Raw genomic sequence first — 21,129 nt, 5'->3', positions numbered from 1 at the left:
AAATAATGATTGTAGATCATATCTGTAAGGTCTGATAAAACAAAAATGCTCAAATTTTTTGAAATTTTGAACCATTTATTAGGTTGGAGCTCATATATAGGCTACTGTAAGGTTTGAAATGCTCATATATATATATAGGCTACTAATGAAGGTAGGAAACTACTGTGTAGAAATCACTGTTTTCTTGGAAATTTTCTACTTTTTGTAGAAATTATGAATGTGATCTGCATGGTTTGTTTAGTAGAAAACTTGTTTTGAATCATATAATTGACCATGTTGAATCCATCTTTAAGGTCAGATCTAATCAAAACAACTTGCTTCATAAAGTCTAAAAGGGGTACTAACATAGGGGATGAGTGGAACCGGACTCGTCAGCCAATAACTACCCGGTTCACAGACCTGATCCAAAACAATAGAGGGACGTTTCCACGTCGTTAGGTCAGAAGGGCAAGACGGTAATCTGCTCAAGAGAAGAGAGAGAGAGAGAGAGAGAGAGAGAGAGAGAGAGAGAGAGAGAGAGAGGGGGGGTTAAGTCGGTGAGAGAGCGATACGTTGGCAATTCAAAAATTCAAAACAAGGACCAAAAGACAAGCGTTCGTCTTTCTTTCGCGGAAAAAAAGACGGTACGTTCCTCTCTCTTCTCTGAGCGCTCTGCCACTACACCCATCGAGTCGTCGTCTTCTTCCCTCCTCAAAACCTTGAAGCTCTAGGGGGTTTCGGTTCTCACGTGCGAATTCGCACGAGCCAGGTTGCTTTCTTCATCATCCACCTCTGCTTCTCCTTCTCTGAGGTCTCTACTCTCTTGATCCTTTCTTTCTTTCTTTCTTTCTTCTGTGTAGTTGCATCTGATATCTTTTTCGCTTTTTTGTGGGAGTTTCATTTCGTTTCATCGATCGTGGAGGAATTGTTTTGTGTGAGAGATTGGAATTTTTGGGTTTTATATGGAGTCGGAGAGTTCTTGGATTTTGGGGTTCTGGGGTTTCTTTCTATTTTTATTTTAATATGTTTTTTGGGGTGTGTGAACCGGAGGAGTTTGTCTTGGTCAACGTTTCATACGTGCTAGGGTTTTGTAAAAATCGAAGATTTTTTTTTTTAATATTTTGATAGGTGAAGGTTTTCTTTTAAGCGGTGATGAGAAATTAGCTTTTACCGAATAGCTTTAACACAGAATGATAAAGAAAAGAGGGGAAAAAAGGGAGAGTACGAGACAGTATTTCTTTTTGGTATCCTCGTGTTTCAAGATATTTGATGATTTGGGTTTATGATATTGACTTTCATATTGCAATTCATACTGGATCTTTTATGTTTCGGTGTCTTAATAATTTAAATTTTGTTAATTTAAAAAAAATCTTGTTATTTTGGTTTTCTTTTTAGTTTCTTTGGGTGTTTTACTCTTTGGATTCTTTGGATTGTGATATTTTCATGTTACCACAGTTTTATATTTTTCCAATTCTTTTTTATTTTTTAAATGATTTTTGTGGAAATGGCCCTCCTGTTGGTTCGAAAAATATGCTTTTGGCTTACAGAGTGGAATCGGGGTTTAGGAGAGACCCATGTAACAAATATCGGCAATATTTTGAAAATATTGAGATTTTTAACTCGGTATTGTCAAAAGCCTGATATAATGCCAAAAAACATGATGTCTATACTATATTGGTTATTATGAAGATATTGCATTTTTTCCACAGAACGATATTTGTAACATTAGGAGAGACTAAAGGTGTTTGTTTTCCACATCTTTTTGTCTTTATCAATCATATGAAATTATGCTGGTAACGAAAGCTGAATTTATCTCTATGCATTTTAGGCTTTTGTGGTGTTTCTTTGCCTTCTGGTTTTGAGCTAGTTTGTTCTTGTGGAGTTCTTATGCTGTGATCATGAAATTGTCATAGGTTTCATGTTGGTCTCTTTATAGCTTTCAATTGCCAGGCTTTTGAAGAACAACATGGAGTTTGATGAGAAATGGCTTTGAGGGCCTGTATTTATTCATATTGTTGGGAAGGAGGTCACCTCTCTTTGTTTTAACTATAGAAGTTTAAAGAGTTGTGACGTCATGAATTTGGTGTTTTGTTGGAAAGTTCGTATCTGCAAAGAGTGTTGGTTTCAACTCTTTGGGATATTTTCAGGGGTGTAACAAGGAGTGTCTTCAAAGAGACACTTAGCCACTTTGAAGAACAACATGTTTGATGAGAAATGGCTTTGAGGGCCTGTATTTATTCATATTGTTGGGAAGGGGTTAGCTCTCTTTGTTGCAACTCTAGAAGTTTGAAGAGTTGTAACATCGTGAATTTGGTGTTTTGTTGAAAAGTTCGTATCTGCAAAGACTGTTGGTTTCAACTCTTTGGGATATTTTCATGGCTGCAACGCAGAGTGTCTTCAAAGAGACACTCAGCCACTTTGAGGAACATGTTGTTTGATGAGAAATGGCTTTAAGGGCCTGTATGTATTCATATTATTGGGAAGGGGTCACCTCTCTTTGTTGCAACTCTAGAAGTTTTCGTTGCAAAGTTTGTATATGAAAAGAGTGTTGGTTTCAACTCTTTCGGAATGAGTTGCAACATAATGTGCAAACATAAATATCTGCATAGTGGTGTCTATGGTGACTTTTCTTCTTTCTCTAAGAAAAATTTACTATAATACGTTAGTAGCTCTTAGTTTTTCATTTTTTGTACTAAATTACATATATTTTTTTGAAAAGCAGGTGTGCTATTGAAAAGAGAATGTGTATGTCAGAACTGGGTCTTAGACTTTGCATTTACTGATTCAAATTTGAGATATTTGAAAAGATTGGATTGATTGCGCTTCTGGAAAAAGGAAATGGACTTGGACGGCAAAGAACTCCACAGGCCTCTTCTGCCTTCTTCAGACTATGTGGTGGTCCCTTGCTCTGTGACAGCACTTAAGAAGGGTGGTGTATTAAAGTCATCCATGTTTAAAATTGTAGGCATTGAGTGTGCTTCATGTGCTGCATCCATTGAATCTTCTGTGAGAAAGCTGCCAGGTATTGACAATGTTGCAGTGTCGATTCTTCAAGGCCAGGCCCTTATTAGATACCGACCAGAGTTTGTCAATGTGAGTTCACTTTCTTCCATATTCACCTTCAATATAGATTACGTTTATGGGTGTTTTTTTCTTCATTGCACTTGAATATATGAACTGTTAAACTTCCTATATGCCGCACTTTTAGGAACAGAAAATAATAACTTTCCACTCTCACAGATCAAAGTAATCCAAGAAGCTATAGAAGATTCAGGCTTCCAGGTAGAGGTGATCAATTCACATGATATAGCAGTATGCCGACTCAGAATCAAAGGAATGGCATGTACCAGCTGCTCTGAGTCCATAGAACGAGCCCTTGTGAAGGTCGATGGAGTTAAAAAAGCTGTTGTTGGCCTTGCTATTGAAGAAGCAAGGATCCATTTTGATCCGAATGTGACCAATTCTGAACAACTAATCCAAGCCATTGAATGGGCAGGTTTTGAAGCTGATCTGATAAACTCTGGAGATGAGACAAACAAAGTCCATCTTAGAATTGAAGGACTCAGTTCCCAGTCAGAAGGTAAATATGTTCAGTCTGCTCTTGAGTCAATGATTGGTGTAAGCCATGTGGAAATGGACTTATCAGGAAACAGAGTCACCATTATATACGATCCAGATGTCACTGGCCCTAGGTCACTAATCCAATGCATTCAAGAAGCTGGCCATGTGCCTAACTTTTATAAATCGAGCTTGTACACACCCCCAGGACGAAGAGAAAATGAACGCCAGAATGAGACACATGTTTACGGAAATCAGTTTCTTTGGAGCTGCATGTTTTCCGTTCCAGTTTTTATGTTTTCCATGGTTCTTCCCATGCTTCATCCTTTTGGAGACTGGTTAAACTCTAGGATCCATAACATGCTTACCGTTGGAATGATACTGAGATGGATCCTGTGCACCCCAGTTCAATTCATCATTGGTAGAAGGTACATTCCTCTCTCTCTCTCTCTCTCTCTCTCTATCTATCTATCTATCTATATATACGACTTTCAAGTTAGTGTCATGTTATCACCATTTTGATGAAGGATGAAATTTAAATTCAATCCATTATTATTTTTTTCAAAACATTGTATTCTGCTTCTTGACCAAAAATTTTCCAATGGTCCTTGGGTCAAATGGTATCTCCTGCTAACGATACTTGTGCCTTTTTATCAAGTGGCTCACTGTAGTTTCCTTACAGTACATTCTTCATCAATCAGAAAATTGTGAGGGGGTATTGCAGTAGTATCTAATATTCACTTCTTATTTCCAGGGGATGTGTTTGTCTTATTTTGACTCTCTCAGTCAAATGTCCTTTGCTTTTAGTTGGCTTTGTCATGTTTTGGATGAAATGTCATTGTAATATATTCTAATCTCCCTGCAACTAATATATGAGTGATCATTGTTGTTTTTATAATCACTTCATTTGGATCTATGCTTGATCATGATGCAACTAACAATGAACTAATGACCTTTCTGAAAAAAAAAGATAGGTATTCTTCGATTTATATGCTAGGCCATTAAAGTTAGTTACTTTTTTCCCACAAGGTGCCACCAGGAATCAATCTGATTGTCTAGTTTCTAATTCTGCAGTCTCAAATTAAAATAAAGGATCTATTTAGCTAGTGGATGTTTCTTACTGTTCTATAATTTACAAACATTAGCACTTTGTGCAAAATCTTTATTTACTGATTGTGTGTGTAAATCTTGGATCTTTTATCTTGAGAACATGTCATTATACTCGTTTTCATAAAGCTATTAACTACATCCTATTGAAATGATTTCTAATTTTCTATCCACAGCCATTGTTCATGTGCCTATGTTTACCTTAAGTCTGGCTTTTGTTTTAGGTTTTATGTTGGAGCCTATCATGCACTGAAGCGTGGGTCTGCAAATATGGACGTGCTGGTTGCTTTGGGCACCAATACTGCTTATTTTTATTCTGTATACACGGTCATGAAAGCTGTTAGCTTCGACTCATTTCAGGGACAGGATTTATTTGAGACTAGTGTCATGTTAATATCATTTATTCTTTTGGGAAAATATTTGGAGGTTGTAGCAAAAGGGAAGACATCAGATGCCCTGGCGAAGCTTATGGATCTCGCTCCTGATACTGCCTTTCTGCTAAGTCTGCATGCAGATGGGAATGTGGTTTCTGAGATGGAGATTAGTACCCAGTTGATACAGAGGAATGATGTGATTAAGATCATTCCTGGTGCAAAAGTTCCTGTTGATGGTCGTGTTATAAGGGGCCAGAGCTATGTGAATGAGAGCATGATTACAGGGGAGGCTAGGCCTGTTTCTAAGAGGCCTGGAGATAAGGTGTTTTATTATGATATTTCTACCAAAATTGGTTTTTATTTTCATTTCATGTTTTTACTTTGTGCTAAAGGAAAATGGAAGTATTCTTAATAGGTTATTGGGGGAACAATGAATGAGAATGGCTGTTTACTGGTTAAGGCTACTCATGTTGGGTCTGATACTGCATTATCTAAGATTGTTCAACTTGTAGAGGCTGCTCAGATGGCTAGAGCACCAGTTCAGAAGCTAGCGGACCATATCTCTAAGTTCTTTGTTCCTCTGGTAAGAATCTATAAGTTCTGTTCTAAAATGTAATATTAAATGTTGAGGCAAATGGAAAATGGAAGATATATAGGCAATGCCTTCATTTGTTTAGCTACTCTTGGTTTCAGTTGCTTCAAAGTATTCTTCACTTCATGCGTGGAAAGTAAACTAGATTTGATTTTCATCATTTCACACAAGAGGTGTAAATTTCTTATTTTGCAATTGGGGCTTGTGAGATGGTCTGCAACAGCAAAGAATGATCTTCTTGGCAAGATTGCATACGATATATAATCAGTTTTACAGATAACTGTGTTTCTTTAGTCTATAATATAAGCATAATTGATATTTGTTTTTCTCCATTTTCCTTTTGTAGGTTGTAATGTCAGCGATAATTACATGGTTGGGATGGTTCATACCTGGTGAAGTTGGGGCATACCCAAAGAGGTGGATTCCAAAGGCAATGGACACATTTGAGCTAGCATTACAGTTTGGAATTTCCGTGTTGGTTGTTGCTTGCCCGTGTGCTCTGGGACTTGCAACTCCAACTGCTGTTATGGTTGCCACTGGTATAGGAGCTTCTCAGGGCATTCTGATTAAAGGTGGAAATGCACTTGAAAGTGCACATAAGGCAAGTATAACAATTCTAAAAATCTCAAATAGTGACTTAGATAAAAAAGACTGTAACTTAGTTGAAAAAGATTTTGAGTAAATAATTACGTATTTATTAGACTTTCATGTTTAGTAAAGAACAGTGAATTTTGGCAGAAGATCTGTTTCAAATGGGAATAAAATACTTTGGTTGGTTGCTCGTTTGTCCATAAAATTGGAAGCAATTGACAAGAGAACAATGAAAAAAGAACACTTGGTAGAAAGAGTTAGCCACTATGTCACATAGACACACCTAACAAGCATCCGTACCTGTGTCAACATGGGTACGGGTACCGGACACAGCATAGGTACATGCTGGTCCAGATCGGGTCGGGTCCAACCTTGACTTGACCCAAATAACATTTCTTTTTGTTTAACTTTTGACCTGGGGAGGAAGAAGGAGAAGAAGAAATAGTAAAGAAGAAGAAGAAAGAGAAGGAGAAGGAAGAAGAAAAAGAAGAAAGAGGAGAACTAAGAAGAAGAAGAAAGAGAAGTAGAGAGAGAGTACTGTTCCTCAACTTGCTCCTCTTCTTCTTTGTCTCCACATCTGCCCGAGAGAGAGAGAGAGAGAGAGAGGACTAAAGCTCCCTTTCGTTCCCCCACCTTTTTTATTAAAAAAAAATTCAAATCCCCCCTCTTCAAAAAATTCATTCAACCCCTTAAAAGAAAAAATCCATTCAGGGGTTTTTGTTTTCAAATTTCTAATGAGTCCTAATGGAGAGCCACACCTGATCCATACTCTCTCTCTCTCTCTCTTTATATATATATATATATATATATATATATATATATATATATATATATATATATATATATATATATATATATATATATATATATATATATATATTAGCCGTGTCTCCTTATCCTCTTCTTTTTGTAATTTCCGTGTCGTCTGTAGCGGTACCCGTACCCATGTGACATAGGTTAGCCACCTATGTCTTAAGCTATTGTTTTATCTGATCTTTGGGAATTCGGATTTCAGGTGAAGGTTGTTGTTTTTGATAAAACTGGTACGCTTACTGTTGGGAAACCGGTTGTTGTTAGCACAATGCGTTTCTGCAATTTTTCAATCCAGGAATTTTGTGACATGGCGGCGGCTGCTGAGGTAATAATTCTTCATGCAACTTAAGATGTAGCTTAAATTTCACGTCATTTATTATAGAATATTGTTTTTTTGACATAGATTAGCATAGATGACACAGAACTTAAATGCAAATGTGGTTTTAGTGTCTAATAGGTACTAACAAGAGGGGAGACAAACCTGGCATGGGCACAACCCCCAAAAAAGATTTAAGTCAAATCTGGAGACTTTTAGACCTAGGCCAAGTCTGGTCTAGTCGCATGACTTCAGAACCATGTTGGTGCTATGCTTTTTTCTTAAACTTAGTTGATTGAAGCTTCTAGACACCAAGTAACTTGTCAAGGATGCTTACCTAGAAGATGTTTCAATGAAGTCAGCTCAGTTTTCAACTAGATTGAGTTTTCCTGGTTCCAGGTTTCAGACTTCTATTGAGTTAAGATGAGCTCAGATGCACTCATTCTTTCTTAGTATATATATATATATATATATATATATATATATATATATATATATATATATAGAGAGAGAGAGAGAGAGAGAGAGAGAGAGAGAGAGAGAGATTCAAATCAATCTTGTAAACCTCAACTTGGAAAAAAATCTGTACCCAGGAAGTTGAGCTGAGTTCCTCTCCTCTTAATGAAAATTACAAATACACGATCTAGTGGCCATAAACACTTCTATCAATCAGCTGAGATTGCTGGTAAACCCCACAGAATGATTCCCAGTCCTTTTCTATTTTAATGCTTTTATGTTCCACTGAAGACAAGGTTAAAAACCTCTAAACTGATCTTGGACTATAGTTGGCTGAGGTGGCCTATACACTAGACTTGGAATTATTCTTTTTTTTTTCTATTGATGTTATAATGTTCCATTAGACTGAGAGAGCCATCTGAGTTGCTTTTGGTAGAGAAACATACTGTTCATGCATATGTGACCATCCCTCGCAATACGTGTAGGCAAACAGTGAACATCCTCTTGCAAAGGCAGTGGTTGAGCATGCCAAGAAGATAAGACACCAATATGCCTCAGCTTTGGCTCCATCACTTGATACCAAGGACTTCCAAGCCCATCCTGGTGCTGGAGTTAGTGGTACTATTGGAAATAAGAAGGTCCTAGTTGGAAACAAAAGGCTTATGCTCGCTTTCCACATTGAATTGTCTCATGAGGTTGAAGATTATATGACTGAAACTGAGCAGCTTGCACGCACATGCATACTAGTTGCTATAGATGGAAAAGTCATAGGAGCTTTTGCAGTTACAGATCCTGTCAAGCCAGAAGCTGAGCGGGTTGTGTCATTTCTCAACTCTATGCATATTTCAAGCATCATGGTGACTGGAGATAATTGGGCCACTGCTTCAGCAGTTGCTAAGGAGGTTGGTATACACACTGTATTTGCTGAGACAGATCCTCTAGGCAAAGCTGATAAAGTTAAGGAGCTTCAGGTAGTCTCTTTTTCTTTTACATTTCAAAGATATCTGTTATCATTAGTACATATGCATCATTTGTACAAGCATTGGCTGATCTACTGATAGTAGCAGTTAGACAAAACAGTTGGAGACTCCAAGTAGGCTGGTGAAGTGGTGATTTAGGCAGCTGGAATAGATGAGAGACTTGATTATAGCTTTTTTTATTTGGACCTGTGTCACACGAAAACTCCATTTTGCCTTACTAGCCATATTTGAAACTTCATAAAAATTACCATATCCTTGTATCCACACTGTATTTGCTGAGACAGATCCTCTAGGCAAAGCTGATAAAGTTAAGGAGCTTCAGGTAGTCTCTTTTTCTTTTACATTTCAAAGATATCTGTTATCATTAGTACATATGCATCATTTGTACAAACATTGGCTGATCTACTGATAGTAGCAGTTAGACAAAACAGTTGGAGACTCCAAGTAGGCTGGTGAAGTGGTGATTTAGGCAGCTGGAATAGATGAGAGACTTGATTATAGTTTTTTTTATTTGGACCTGTGTCACACGAAAACTCCATTTTGCCTTACTAGCCATATTTGAAACTTCATAAAAATTACCATATCCTTGTATCCAGAGTCACATCCATGTGACATAGATTTGGACAAACATTATATAGACTGACGTGGTTCTGCAGCATCCAAGGGGTTACTATGAGTGTGTCTGAGTTCTCATCCTGTGGGATTTTGATATCCTCAGAACAAGTCCAACCCTGTATTGCCTGCCTGATTTCAGTCCCAGCCATACAAATTGCGATCCTTTGGACTTTGTATCACTAAATCGTTTTTCATATTATGGAGTTCTTCATTAGTATTTTATTTTTAGCGCTTGTTTTGCAAAAATGGTTGTGATGCTTTATGTATCTTATCTTAAGGATCACATAACCCATGCTTGCAATGTATTATGTGCATTGACAAACTATGTTGGAGCCATGAGAACATCACTAACATTTCCTGAATTCTAGTAATGCTAAAATGTTTGTTATGTTCAAAAGTATTGTTTCTTGACTGTGCTACATTTCCAAACTTGAGGCACTTTTCGAGTAGTAGGATGTATCTGTTTGTCAACTATCATATTGCTGAGAGCATTGTTGTCATTGATGCAGGCTTAGTTTCTCACATAATTGTGTGTAGAAAGTGGTCTACTCCAAGTTTTTGCTAAAACCTTTTGTAGTAGCCTGCTTTCAACTTTAGATGGGGTTGTAGTGTTTATGGCAATTTGTGTTATATCTGTATATTGCAAGCTCTTGTTCAGTAAATCTTGGCAATCCTTCTCTTGATTTGTAACCTTGATTTTGAACTTCGGAATGCACAAGTGTTCTTTTCACCAGATTGGTCAAACTTTTGAGACTACCTTTCCATCTACTGTGTTTTGCAGGATTTGAAATTGAGTACTTCAAAATTTTCCGTAAAATATAATGGAAATTTGCTGCCATGATGCAACGTCGTGTAACTTGGGTTTTGAAAATTTGTTAGTGACAAGTAGTAGTAGTTTGTCTTCTAGGATTTCAGGAATGATTCTTTAACTCGATGGAGTTCAATAATGCATGTCTGCAAACAAGATGCTTCTTGTATACCTGTTTAAGTTTATATTACTCGCAGATGAAAGGCATGACCGTGGCGATGGTTGGTGATGGTATAAATGACTCGCCTGCTTTGGCAGCTGCTGATGTTGGGATGGCAATCGGTGCTGGGACTGATGTGGCTATAGAAGCAGCTGACATCGTTTTGATAAAGAGCAATCTTGAAGATGTGATCACTGCAATCGATCTGTCAAGAAAAACATTGTCGAGAATCCGGCTGAACTATGTATGGGCACTGGGTTACAATGTTCTAGGAATGCCAATAGCTGCTGGAATTCTTTTTCCATTCACTGGAATCAGGCTACCCCCTTGGCTGGCTGGTGCTTGCATGTCTGCTTCATCACTTAGTGTGGTTTGCTCTTCTCTTCTCTTACAATCTTATAGGAAACCTCTACATGTCCAAGACAGTCAAGAGCACATTAATTATTCAAATTGTGTGTGAGATGTCATTGACTTTATTATGAAATCGTAATGCAGCGGGCACCATTAGTCTGATCTCACAGAACTGTGAAGTTAATGCTCCAAAGCTAATGCGACACTGGAAATGATGGAACATCCAAAAGATCTCATGTTCGCCCCTCGTTTGACTACCTATTTAATTGAAACCAAGTTTTCATTTTTATGGAAAGCTTAAGCACCAAAATCAAATGCTTGATGTTGGCGGCCTTTTATATGTGAAGTGATGTGCATGTTTGATGACAATGTTATATATATAAAGAGAGAGAGAGAGAGGGGGGAGAGTACTGTGTAAGTTCCATATCGTCTCAGACTCTTGAAAAATACATTTGCATGTTTTTTTTACTTGATCTAAACCGGTAGATGTGATCTCTATGCTTTATTTAGCAGAGAACATGTATTGGTTTAAACATTTTTCATGTTTAGATGTGTTTTTAGCTCAAGAAAAAAAATCAATGGTTCATATTATACCGAAAACTTGTTTAAGTAAAAATAAAAAATTCTTGTTAAATTGATTTGATCCAAAGCATGGTTCTTAGTGAATAAGTAATGTAGGTTTGGATTAAGCAAAAAATACATGCAAATGTTAAGGGGTCTGAGACATAAATGGTCTGGAACATACATATTATTTTCTCTCTCTCTCTCTCTCTCTCTCTCTCTATATATATATATATATATATATAAAATTGTTTATTACGTGAAAAACTAGCTTCCTGCCATGCTGGAAAGACTTGCTGAGTTATGGTCGCCATACCCAGTTGTGTGAAACCCTGAGGCCAACCCTAGTTACACAAGGAAACATGAACAAGTTTTATATTCAAATATTATTGTGGTTAAGGCCTTATTTTCTCTTTTGTCTGTGATGACAAGGTGAACATGAACACTCCTTGATTTAAAAATATTTGTGGGTATTGTTTTATTTTTTCCCTTGTCTAAACAATAGATTGCTTAGAAAAAAAAAATCTTATATTTATTGCATGTGTTGAAAACTTAGGATTGGAAAGAGGCGAAAAACTTGAAAAAAAAAGGGTTTAAAGTGTTGGGAATATATGGCCATGAGGTAGACACCTCCAATGGTTACATGCCTCTAAGAAAATAATTAACTATTAATTCAAGGAATGCAACTTTTGAGTGGAAAGGGCATTTCCCCTTTTAACACACCTCAATCCAACTCTCTTTTAGGATTATAAGAAGGGCCCTAGGGTCAGGTTTTATGAACGATGAAAATACATAGAATTACAAAATTCTAGAAACAAAAAATCTTATAAGGTATCGATTTATTGAGTAACTGTGTACGCCCTTAGATTCGGGTTCACCCTCTTCAGCAAACTAACAGTGGTAGAGCACAGATGGAAACTGTCGGTGCTCGGATCAACCCCGGGGTGGGCGTATCAACGAAGGAATCTATCACAGGTACGAATACGTACTTCGATTTTTGGTGGCCGGCGCTCGCCACCAGATGCATATGTAGTTGGAGTGATTCTGACACACCAATCTACTTCTTCTCTGCACAAAATCAGACAACAGAGAAAGGGGAAGTGTGATTAAAAGCGAATGGTGAAAAAAAATAGTGTTTTTTTACTGTCGTTAGAAGTCGTTAGGTGTTGCTGGCTAGCAAAACCTCCAAGGAGAGTACCCAGGCAATCCAGAAACCACCAATTAGTGGTTCGGTATTCGTTTGCCCCCAAAAAAAAAGGGGCTGCGTCGGAAAGATCGGCGTGTCAGGGGAGGAAGCAAGCCCCGACGGAAACCGCCGACTGGACATCCGGAACAAGTACATCGGAAAATCTCTTTCTCGCCGGAAAAACCAGGAAAATCCTTCATTCCAATTGAAATCGGCTGAGAAACAGTGGAGGCGACATAACTGCGTCAGGTCGATGTGAGAGAACCTCGTTCTCCATCTCTAAAACAGCACACCTCCCCCGGACAACCATTTTCGATGGGAATTCATTGCCGAAAAAGAGGAATAGAGGGTTTAGGGTTTTTTGAAAGTCGGTTGAGGAAGAAAAATGGTTCGTTTTAAAAAAAAAATTATTTACTACTTTAATAGTGTAAATTGTTAACATTTCTCATTATATCCATTTAATGTTATAAATTCCATTGAAGACCCCCGTAAAACTCGGAACAATGGTTCTGTTTTGTATAATTTTTCAGAAACAGACTTGTTTGCTGAAAAAATTTGCAACAGTGTTTATGCCAATTTTCTAGAAACAGACTCCTTGACTTTTCTAAAATTACAAAAAGGTGACAAAAAAGTTCAGAATTTCTATTCAAGGGTTTTGACTTGTTATTTTTGCTTTTTCTGATATTATAGAAAAGTAGTTATTCTTTTCTGATAAACTCTAAAGGTCTCCAACAGGGTTTTGATTTTCTGTTTATTACAGAATAGGGTCTTTGATTTTCTGAAATTACAGAAAAGATTTTCTGTTTTACTAAAAATCTCACATAGCTTTATTCTTGTGGAAATTGCATGAAATCTGATGCATTTTTTAGAACTTTGATATGTTTAGTGATTTAAACTAGAATAGAGACACAACTTTAAATTATTTATTTTGTAGAAAATATTTATGAGAATTACTAGTTGGCAAAGCATTTTATTAATCTTAGTATTTCTCTATGTTTAGAAAAACGGAAAACAAAATAATCATGGTTTTAGTAAAGCCATCGATATCGAACTGAGATATAATTGATTGTGGGTATGGATTTGGTTATATTTGGGTTCATTTATGTAATTAACTAGACTTGAAATGGTTATTCAAATCCATATTATGTTGAATTATGGGTTTATTTATGTGATTAATTAAATTCATATTATGTTGTATATAATACAATATGGGCCAATTCAGTATTTTGAATGGGTACTTATACATGATTCTGTGTTGAAAGTTTTTCTTTATATCATGCTATGATAATGTATTTGGTCTTCATATGATTTTTATCATGTTATCTTAGAAAAATAGATTGATGGGATGTACTATGGATATAACAAATGTGCAATTGAATTGGTTCTAATGAACAACTTGGGTAATCATTCATTTAAATTGTATCATCATATTGGGTCTGGATTGATTCATTCATTTTGGATTAGATCATGCATTTTGGATTGAATTGTATAGATTGATCCAAAATTGGACATAATCAGATTCTTTGGATTATATTAGTAATTGAACTAGACTCAATTACTAAATTGGACATAATCAGAATCATGGTGAGTTGTATTAGATCCATTTAAATTTTTTCATGTGAAACTAGAAGAATTGATGACTTAGTTTTGAACATGACATTCAAACCTTGTTTAGATCTATTTACACCAAGTTGGATCTATGAGATCTGTTTGGACTTAGAAGATCTTATCGGACTTATTCGAATCATGAAATTTGTATTGAATCAGTTTGGATTTAATATTTTGATTCAAACTTGATGCATTGTATGTAAAATCAGTTTGAATGAGGCTCAATCATGCTTATTGTGAATGAATTAGAATCATGGCAAGTTTACTTAGACCCATTCTGATGATTCAATCAGGATAAGCCTTAATAGATTGCTCAAGATTGTATGAATTGCATAAGATACAATCAAGTCATATTGGATTTGAATATACCCAGTTAAGGCAGTTTGATTCAGTTGAACCAATATGGTTAAGTTGGATTACATCGAATTCATTATTTGAATATTAGATCTTCTTGGCTTAAACTAGATGAACCAAAGTATTCGTGAATCCCTTATAATCATACATATTGGTTGGTTCAAATAAATGATAATTAATCTTGATTATATTGGTTTACTCAATTCAATAATAATTAATCTTTACTGAATGAGTTAAATCTCATGTGTTTGTCCGTAAGAGTTGAAAACTGAAAATTTGGCTCTAACTCATACAATATATTTTAAGATCCAAGTTAGAGATGGATCTAGATAAACATAATAGAATTATGAAATGTTTTACTTTTCTATGTGCTTTGGATAGACTTGATCCAAATTTTATATTGGATCAAAAAAGTATTATGTTGGATATGGATTCATATAAACAGTATGAGATCAAGGATTGCTTTATATTTTGTTTACACTGCATGTTTTGTTGGATATGCTTTATTAATATTCCAGGATGAGATCTAATTGATACATGAATTCAGTTTAGTTCAGATTTTTAATGGTGGATCTAGATTAGGTAAAACTGGATAAATTTTGAGCTTAAGTATGTGTAAATTATGATTTAGACTACAGTCAAATTATAGTGACTTATAATTAAGTATATGAATGAACTTGATATATAATCAATTCAGGTCTGTACAATTGCTTAACTTTGTGCTTATTAAGTCTATTTTGATATCTTGATGATAATATCTCAAGTTGATATGGATATGTAAAATCTATAATAGCATAATGAGATTAAAAAATATCTTGAGGGTTATGCTTTATAAATAGTCCATAATTTGGTAAAGAATTATAATGAGTCTAAATAGTTGGGTGTTGGATATTTTTGGATCCACATATATAATGGATTTGAACTAGAGTCAAATCCTATATAACCTATGATTTTGTTTGAGCTTTATAGCCTTGCATAAAGATCAAATTTTAACTTAATGATAACGTCTCAAGTCAATTTTATGACTCATGTGAATCCATTAGATTGAGTGTGTTAATAACATGGATTTGGACTATAGTAAAATCTTGCATGACCCATAATCTAATGTATAACCAAGTGGATGTTTTATGTTTGGATATGATATTATATCCATTTGACTTAGATGATAATCATATAAATTTAGACGATAGTCAAATTTTGAATGATATATGGTTGTTTGTCTTGATCTCAAGTCAGATTTGGATATGAATTGAATCCAATAAACTTGCTCTAATATCTATATATGGATCAAAAGGTTCATGTATTCATATGATATATCAAGAGCTTTAAAAATAAGTTTATAGCTTTTGACATAATCATTGTGATGAAATAGAAAAAGAATCTCTCATCGGGTTTGGATGTAATTCATATCAAATTGGTTTTGGTTAGAGAACTTATATTTTGTCCTAAGAAATAATACATGTGTTTGACATGAGATGCTTTTTGTTAATAAATTGATATGCATGAAAAAAGTGAGAGCACAATTTAGTTTTGCTTTTCCATGTGAATAATGATGATAATCAATTATCATTTATTAAGCTCCTTAAATCATTTGATTGTATGAAAAGCTAATTGAATATAAGGCTAATGCATGGTGTGCAATATAGATTGGATAGTCCAATTCATGGTGGTTTGGATCTAGATATATATTGATCTAAAGTAATCAAGAATTGATAGGCTTCATTATGACATATTTTGCAAATACATGATAGATAAAAGTACATATTTGAAAATGCACAATGTTGATTTTCTTTGAATGGTGGACATGGATAGTGGGAGTTTGGTTTACCAGTAAAAATGATATGTATATTTGTCATAGATACATGCAAGTAATGAATGTTTTTCATTAATATGCATGCTATGTCACAGGGATTCGGCCAAACAGGTGCCGCACCCACGTCGACGTGATGCGGGTGCGGCACCCGGTGCGGTCAACCCAACCCTAGGTGCAGTCAACCCGACCCTTGGTGTGGTCAATGCACCCAGGATCATTTTGGTCCATTTTTGGATTTTTTTTAAATTGCCCTATGAAATGGGCTGCGAAATTTTTAAAAAAAATGGACCCGCGCCGGGGAGAATCCCCGGACCCCTCTTATATATATATATAATTTTTTGCCGCACCCCCGCACCCAAGGTTTTTGAAAGTGCCGCACCCCCGCACCTGCACCCGCACCCACACCCATGTGACATAGTATGCATGTAAGTGTTATCTGTAAGTCTTTATATGACTTAATATAAACTATATGCAATTTTGGCATAAGATGTCTTAAGGTTATGGGAGAATTATAAGAGACCTCAATTGACCAATTTTATATATGAAGCTTCATAAATAATTGATTATATAAGAGAAGACAACATTGTCAATATGTGATGTATCAGCAAAAGCATGCTGAAAATTCACCATGGTGGTACTCTAGATAAGAGTACATGATTGTTTGCTCTATTAAAATGCAGAAGTTTGATGCATTATTTGCACTAAGGATTATGATAAAAGGATGATTGAAAAATTCATATATTTATGTCAGATAAATATGACTTAGATTATGATGGTAAAATGTTAGCAAAAAGACTTCATGATGTCATGAAAAATCTATAATGTATGTGAATAACTCTTAATCTTTAATATGCACATTAACACGAAAACTCATGTATTTTGAAGATAGTTATTTTTCGAGATTAGTATAAAATTTTACATGTCCATGAAAGGTATGTTGATGATGATTAATGTAACAACTAATATCATAGATAATTCTATGGCATGTGAATTATGTCTCCTAAATAGACAATTAACCCTTTGTTGGGTGCATGATACGAAAAAATAAATATAGCAAGTGAATTATTTATCTCCATGTAATATGAAAGTTGATTAAGTAAGACTGAAAGCAAATGACCTTTAAGGCATGAGAGTCAGAAAAGACTCAAATATTTATGAATAAAAGTCTTACGGAAAACTTATGAAAAATCGACCGAATGCATGACTAGTATAAGAGTAATAAAAGCCTTATGAGGTATGTATGAAAAATTCATAGCATGCAAAGTGTACCGATGAGTAAGCTTGGTGGAACAATTGCCCCTTATGGTAAAGTGGGAGGTGTTGAGAATATATGACCATAAGGTAACCATTGGAAGAGACACCTCCAATGGTTATATGCCTCCAAAAAATAACTATGAATCCAAGGGATACAACCCTTGAGTCGAAAGGGCATTTTCCCTTTAAGCATACCCCAATCCAACCCCCTTTCAAGATTATAAGAAGGGTCCTAGGGGCCAGTTCTATGAATGATGAAGCACGGGGTTGATCGTAAGATGTAAAGCATAGAGATTATCACAAAATAAGGGAGGTGGCTGATAGAGATCAGGGGTGGCAAAATCTGACACGACCCGCCAACCCGCTTCTTAGCCGGGTTCGGGTTTGGCTTAAACGGGTTTGTGTCGTAAACGGGTCGACCCGCCTAACCCGTTTATTAAACGGGTCAGGTTCGTGTTAGGGGTATGCCAACCCGCCAACCCAGCTGACCCGTTTAATAAACGGTTTAGGCAGGTGGGTCAACCCGTTTACCCGAACCCGACCCGCCAACCCGTTTACCTGACCCGCCCGCCAACCCATTTACTCGAACCCGACCCGCCAACCCATTTACCAAAACCCGACCCGCCAACCTGTTTACCCGACCTGACCCGTTTATTAAACGGGTTAACCATGTTGTGTCGGGTTACCCGTTTGTTTGCCAACCCGCCGACCCGTTTAATAAACGGGTCGGGTTCGTGTTGAGGTATGCTGACCCGCCGATCTGACCCGCCAACCCGACACGATTGCCACCCCTAATAGAGATAGAGCCCAATTTCTCATAATATGTAGGGGATCCAGTTCAATTCAGTTGTTGCTGAAGCAAGAGCCTGGTAATGGATTGGGCAACCGTCACTCCAAGAAATACAATTACCTACAAGAAAAAATACAAAACGCCGTGGCGGATCTTCAGGTGATGGGGGCAGCCAGCCCAATCAGCGTCTGCAAATCCATAGAGATCCAGAGCATTGTGGGATAGTAGTCATATGTGTATGCCATGATTGATTGTTCCCTTGATGTAGCGAAGAATTAGCTTTACCAAATGAAAATTTGTAGGGGAGTGCATATGTTGGCACACAAAGTGTAAAGTATTGTAAGCTTATGACAACACTTTGATAGTAAGTGGGATTCGAGAAAGGAGCATCATCTGTTAGTTAAATAGGCTTAGTAGCCATTGGTGTATTAGTCTTCTCCAAATTTTCATATGTATATCAACTTTGATTAAGAAACAAGTCACCATTGAATTGTTGAACTTGCATTCCAAGAAGGTAACGAAGCGGACCTAGATCGGACCAAGATCGTTCATTGTGTAATTTAAGGCCCAATTGTTGTATGGCTTTTTCTATGAAGATGGGATTGTCACCCATGATGACAATATCATTGACATATAACAACAAAAGTATTATTCCACAGTCATGATTGTAAATAAATGAGGAGTCTACAACACTATAAAAGAAACCAATTTGTGGTAAAAATTTGCCAAAGCAATTAAACCATGTTTTGGATGATTGCTTTAACCCATAGAGAGTTCACTTCAGGCGCCACAAATGATGTGGTTTAGCACGATCTGCAAAACCTGGAGGTTGCTCCATAAATATTGGTTATGTTAAGAACCCATGCAGAAATGCATTTTTTATGTCGAGTTGATGAATGTTCCACCCTCTTAGCTAACACAACTGATAACATGGTATGAATGGTCTGTTTTTATCACAGGGAGAAGGTTTTTAGAAAATCAATACTTGGAACTTGATTGAAGCCCTTTGCGACCATCCTGGATTTAAGTCGTTCAAGGGACCCATTAACCTGTAAGCTAAACTGCATCTTGATAATGTATTAGTTGTTTCTAAAATAAAGAAAAAACTAATATCAGTAGCTAACTATAAACTAGGTATCATCTCTAAGCGTGCAACAAATACACTTCAAATACAAACCCCCAACATCTTCTTCGAGTCTGCAACAAACATAAACACTTCTAATATTCACATAAACAAGTAAATAAAGAGAATTTAAAAATTGTATCCTCTCCAAGCCTACAACAAACAAACTTTAAATACAAAACCCCTACATTCTCTCCAAGTCTGCAACAAACATATACACTTTTAATATTCATATAAACAAGTAAACAAAGAGAATTTAAAAATTGTATTATCTTCAAGCCTGCAACAAACACACTTTAACTACATACACCTTACATCCTCTCCAAGATAGCAACAAACACTTACACTTCTAATATTCACATAAACAAGTAAACAAAGAGAGTTTAGAAATTGTATCCTCTCCAAGGTTACAATAAACACACTTTAACTACAAAACCTATACATCCACTACAAGCTTGCAACAAACATATATATTTCTAATATTTACATAAATAAGTAAACAAAGAGAGTTTGCAAATTATATTTTCTCTAAGCCTACAACAAACACTTCAAATACAAAATCTCCTACATCATCTCAAAGCCTACAACAAAAACATACCCTTCTAATATTCACATAAACAAGTAAACCAAGAGAATTTAAAATTTTTATTCTCTATAAGCCTGCAATAAACACACTTCAAGTACACTCCTTACGTCCACTCCAACCCAACAAGCATATGTACTTCTAATATTCACATAAACAAGTAAACAAAGAGAGTTTAGAAATTTTATCATCTCTAAGTCTGCAACAAACACACTTCAAATATAAACCCCTTATATCCTCTCTAAGCCTTTAACAAACATATATACTTCTAATATTCACATAAACAAGTAAACAAAGAGAGTTTAAAAATTGTATCATTTTCAAGCTTGCAACAAACACACTTCAAATACAAACTCTTTAGATCCACTCCAAGCCAGCAACAAACATATACACTTCTAATATTCACATAAATAAGTAAATAAAGAGAGTTTAGAAATTTTATCATCTCCAAGATTTTAACAAACACACTTCAACTACAAGCCCCCTATATCATCTCCAAGCCTGTAATAAATATATACACTTCTAATATTCATATAAACAAGTAAGCAAAGACAGTTTAAAATTTGTATCATATCCAAGCTTGCAACAAACACACTTCAAATACAAACTTCCTACATCCTCTTTAAGCCTGCAACAAACATATACACTTTTAATATTCACATAAACAAGTAAACAAAGGGAGTTCAAAAATTATATCATTTTCAAGCCTGCAACAAACATATACGCTTCTAATATTCACATAAACAAGTAAACAAAGAGAATTCAAAAATTGTATCATCTCCAAGCATGCAACAAACACACTTTAAATACAAACCCCCTATAGCATCTTCAAGCCTGCAACAAACATATACACTTCTAATATTCATATAAACAAGTAAATAACGAGAGTTTAAAAATTGTATCATCTTCAAGCCTCCAACAATTACACTTTAAATACAAACCAGCTACATCTTCTCCAAGCCTACAACAAACATATGCACTTCTAATATTCACATAAACAAATAAACAAAGAGAGTTTAGAAATTTTATCCTCTTTAAGCCTACAACAAACACATTTCAAATATAAACATCCTACATCCTCTTAATGCCAATATTAAACATATACACTTATAACATTTATATAAATAAGTAAACAAAGAGAGTTTAGAAATTGTATC

General features: G+C 35.7%; 1 protein-coding gene across 1 annotated transcript; it reads left to right on the top strand.

The window, feature by feature from the left end:
- Nucleotides 1–599: 599 nt before the first annotated feature.
- Nucleotides 600–10,915, top strand: LOC149828939 (copper-transporting ATPase HMA4-like). The gene is made up of 9 exons (XM_090017005.1): nucleotides 600–790; nucleotides 2,702–3,072; nucleotides 3,220–3,965; nucleotides 4,869–5,340; nucleotides 5,434–5,601; nucleotides 5,957–6,211; nucleotides 7,217–7,339; nucleotides 8,272–8,757; nucleotides 10,387–10,915. The coding sequence occupies exons 2-9, from the start codon at nucleotides 2,818–2,820 to the stop codon at nucleotides 10,807–10,809; spliced, it is 2,928 nt and encodes a 975-aa protein (XP_089873131.1). The 5' UTR covers nucleotides 600–790; nucleotides 2,702–2,817; the 3' UTR covers nucleotides 10,810–10,915.
- Nucleotides 10,916–21,129: the final 10,214 nt, after the last annotated feature.

This window comes from Nuphar pumila, chromosome 9, assembly GCF_984573655.1.
Source record: "Nuphar pumila chromosome 9, dmNupPumi1.hap1.1, whole genome shotgun sequence".
Taxonomy (NCBI): Eukaryota; Viridiplantae; Streptophyta; class Magnoliopsida; order Nymphaeales; family Nymphaeaceae; genus Nuphar; species Nuphar pumila.
Note: the sequence above shows the minus strand (reverse complement) of the source record. Positions and strands in the feature narration are given on the sequence as shown.